The sequence below is a fragment of the Centruroides sculpturatus genome, unplaced genomic scaffold (assembly GCF_000671375.1).
Source record: "Centruroides sculpturatus isolate CEXI.00-Female unplaced genomic scaffold, Cexi_2.0 scaffold1853, whole genome shotgun sequence".
Taxonomy (NCBI): Eukaryota; Metazoa; Arthropoda; class Arachnida; order Scorpiones; family Buthidae; genus Centruroides; species Centruroides sculpturatus.
In genome coordinates this window covers 14,579-18,722 of record NW_019385991.1, presented here as the reverse complement: position 1 = coordinate 18,722, position 4,144 = coordinate 14,579, and the positions used below count along the sequence as shown (strand labels likewise).

General features: G+C 29.4%; 1 protein-coding gene across 1 annotated transcript in view; it reads left to right on the top strand.

Moving 5' to 3' along the window:
- Positions 1-3,745, top strand: part of LOC111612965 (caspase-8-like) — a 34,535-nt gene extending 30,790 nt beyond the window's left edge. The window contains exon 4 of the mRNA XM_023354260.1: positions 2,719-3,745. Coding sequence (XP_023210028.1) covers positions 2,719-3,049 — 331 coding nt within the window. The 3' untranslated portion in view covers positions 3,050-3,745. The remainder of the gene's footprint in view (positions 1-2,718) is intronic.
- Positions 3,746-4,144: the final 399 nt, after the last annotated feature.

Here is a 4,144-nt window from a genome sequence, read left to right as displayed (position 1 = left end):
CTCTTGGGTTTTTTCCATGAGGTCAGGTGATGGCCTTTAACGGTCGCACGTCCAATATGGATTCTCCATCAAAAGTTCCTGGTGACACATCCCTGACTAACTTGATTCGACTCAACAAGGAACAAACTCCGTGGGAAATAAATTTTATGGCTTTTAGCCTAACTCGATAAAACGTTCGAATTTAATCGATTAAAGTTTCTAATAATTCAAATTTAAAATAACATTATATTGTGGGTTTGTTCGTCCCTCACATAAACATGTACATTTAGAAGTATGTACTGTACGTACATGAATTCATAAATTTAGATAACTTTTTTCTGTACTATATTAAAAACTAAAATTTATTTGTTTGTAAGCTTAAAATAGATTGTTATTAGCCATATATCATATATTATTAAAAATGCATTTATCAATAGAATACAGAACTGGGAATGGTATTCGTAGTTTTATCTAGTGACAAGTAAATTCGACTTACGTCATTTTTTGACTTAAGTCGCCTCTCCTGGAACCAGTTACCGACGTAAAGCGAGGTATACCTGTAATTTTAAATATTATGAAAACCAATTTTCCAAAGTGAGTTTTAATTTGTTAAATTAAGTAAATTTTATGGAGAGTTTTTTGATTTATCTAAATTACACAGTGAATTGCAATATTTATATTCATGTTCAAACTATATTGGCAAGTCACTCTTAGATATATTGGGTTGTTCGGAAAGTAATTTTGTTTCTTTGGGGGAAATATTTTATTGAATTATATATTGACAACTTTGGTCCAATATAGTTGCCATCTTTTTGGTAATAGCATGATTCCACATTCATAAAAGTTTTGATATTTGCTTATAAAAGAAATGATCCAAGTGATTTTTGTTCTGGTCTTTACAAAATGTTTTACTGTTTAAAAAATTTTGCCAAGATCAGAACAAGTAATAATCTGAAGGTGCCAGATCTGACAAATATGGTGGGTATGGTAGCACATCCCATTCAAGCTGTAACAGTTTTTGACGAGTTACCAAACTTATGTGAGGTCTGACATTATCATGGTGAAACACTATAACTTTTTTGTTGATCAATTCTTGTCTTTTCTGTTTGATGGTATCATTCAATTTGTCCAGTTGATGACAGTACACTTCCGAATCAGTTGTGAAATTGTCTAGTAGAAGCTGAAAAAGAAAATAATAATAATTCCCTTAAAATCCCACGAAACAGGGAGCATCACTTTTTCTGATGAATATTGATTTTGAGCTGGCTTGTCTCTTCTACTCCACGATCACTTGTGTTCGACATTATTATAAACAGTTGTAGCGCTTTGCGACTATATATCTTTATGTTTCAGCTTTTCCCTCAACCCCTTCATTTTCATTTGTGGTACCACCTTTTTCTAGTTCACCTTATGTTGGCAGCCGGATTGGCCAGCGGAGGTCATGTGGGGATACATTAATATATGGTACCATAAAAATTAATGATATAAAATAATATAATTCTTTTAGTACATTTTTGTTCAGATCATTATTAATTATAATATGTTTTATTGAGTTGTTTCGGAAAGTAATTTCATTTTTTTATCACCAGTGGAATTAGTTGTATTGTTTACCTGCCAACTTCATTTTAAACTGTATTGTCATTATATATTTTGACAGCTGACATTTCAAGAGCCTTCTCCGCAGCGGGATATATATGCAGTTCATTAAGAAGTAGGTTGGGAGACAACACCATCAATACCATTTGTTTCTTGAGATCCTATTTTTAGAAAAGTCAAAAAAAAAAATAACAGAAGTGATTGATTTTAATTTGATTTAATCCTTTAGAATACTTTATTCAAGATGAGACTAATATTTTAACTTCTATTCTAATTCTATTAAGTAAGAGTTTTTAAGTTTTATTCTATAAGTGGTTAGTGGGCTAGGCTAGGCAATTTTATTGTTAAAATTAGTGAGAAACTGAGACTATCTAGTTAGTTAAATAGTTAATTAAATTAATGAGTATCACTATCTTAGATATATGTTGATATGAATGTATATGATTCATGATTGTGATAATAATAACTAACTACTAGACTACTACTAATTATTTACTCACTACTTTACCAACACTAGTAATTAAATTACTTATAAATAACTACAGACTGATATGTAGAGCTTATATAAGAAAACTGGTAAGACTGATAGTCACTTAGTCACTGATTATCCGTCCTTTCATTATTATAATATAATATATTAATATGAATTAATTAGTAGAATTACCTCTGCTATTATTTAACTTAAAGATTACATTATAATTATAATCTAACCAAACATTTAAAGTTAATTATCTCTATCTGAAGTGTTAAACCGAACCAAAGTTAAGTTTACTACCTAAATGTGTAAGAAGTTTTACTGATTTACTGTATAGTGACCAGTCTAAATAATAAAAGTTTCTTAAGTATTTAAAAAAAATGTTTTATTTTTTTAAAAAAACCATAAATTACTGGATAGATAGATAGATAATACTTTATTGCACCAAAAATACATCTGCGCTGGATCCAGTTGGAACGATGTTGATCCAGCAAAAATCCAGCTGGATTGCAATCCCTAATGAATACATATGAACTTCTTGGAATTTATGAAGCATTTCAGCATTTCCAAAGAAAATAATATTAACCTTAATTTTAAAACAATTGTCAATTGCTGTATGTAAGTTATATAATGTAAATAAATGCAAAAATATTTTTTATTTTTTTCAGAAATTTGTCCTTTCGATTAGATAAAGCAGGATCCTGGTTCATCAGGGATTTGGTTGACGAGTTTAGTAACCGTGATACAACATCAACAGACATATATCAACTGATGAACAACGTAAACTACAAAGTCACCAGACGTTGTGGTCCATATAAGAACAAGACTGTGACTCAGACCCCCGAACTCCGAATAACTGTCATGCGTCCATTATATTTAAAACGATTAGAAAAACCTTCTCCCATTCTAAAACTTAATTGTGCCGACGCCATTAATTGCCCATTGTTATTTTCATTAGTCGAAAATTTTCCAATAAAACCCGACATATATTTGGTATGATACTTTTTTAAACTAAATTATCTTTAAATAGTAAATAATTTGATTATTCAAAAATAATGTTACTCGAGATACAATGAAAAATTTTTTTTTATTAGTACCGCTTTTATTGACATATTGTTGACAATTGTCAATGTATATAGTTGAATTTAAAAATGATGACTTCTAAATGTAAATTTCATAATACACTATTATTATTTTCTTACATGTTTTTTGTCATTTATGTTTTTAATTAAATGCATTGTTTTTACTTGGGTATGAAAATTGTATTTGATTTAGATTGAAATTTGTAACAAATTGCACTTTCTGTGTACGAATTTAATTGATGTTTTATCTTACAAGGAGAGATTACAATGTAATCCCCTCGGTATTTCAATAATGTTTGTATTGATGAGCCTTGGTACCAACCTTATCCAGCAAAGAAAGAAAGTACACTTTTCAGCATTTTCAAGAAAATCAAAATTAAAAAATTCTGATTGACTTATCAGTAAGATTTGGAGAACTTTCATTGAGGACAACATTGTTTAGTGGCAGCATACTTACTTACATTTTCAATTCTGCTGGTTCGTGTCTCACCAGTGAACTATTTTTTCACAGAAATGTAAGTTTTACATAAAATAATTGTAAATTACATGATTTTGTATATATTTCTATTAAAAATGTACATTTTCTCTTCTTTGAAAATTCAATTTTGGAATTACTGTCTATTAATTAAAATTAAATTTAAGGTTGTTTTACTTTTATTTATTACATTAAGAATATTATTAATAATTTAACATTTTATGCAATAAGTAAACTCAAAAACTTATAAGTAACTCCCAATATCACATTGAATTGTTAAACGCAGGCAGATCTACATAGGGACTAATAGGGCCCACAAAAAATTGGATTATCATAAATTTTTAATACTTTTTCATTAACAGTGAGCACTTATCGTATAGTAAAAAATAATTAATAGGTTAGGTTTTGTAAGAACGCCGATTGGGGGGGAGATTTTTATTCCCTACTGTCGGGATGGTCTAAGGTCTACGCGTATGTGGGTGGCGGTTTTTAAAGGCAGCAAAGACAAGCGTTTTACAGATGCAAACCGTTTATTCT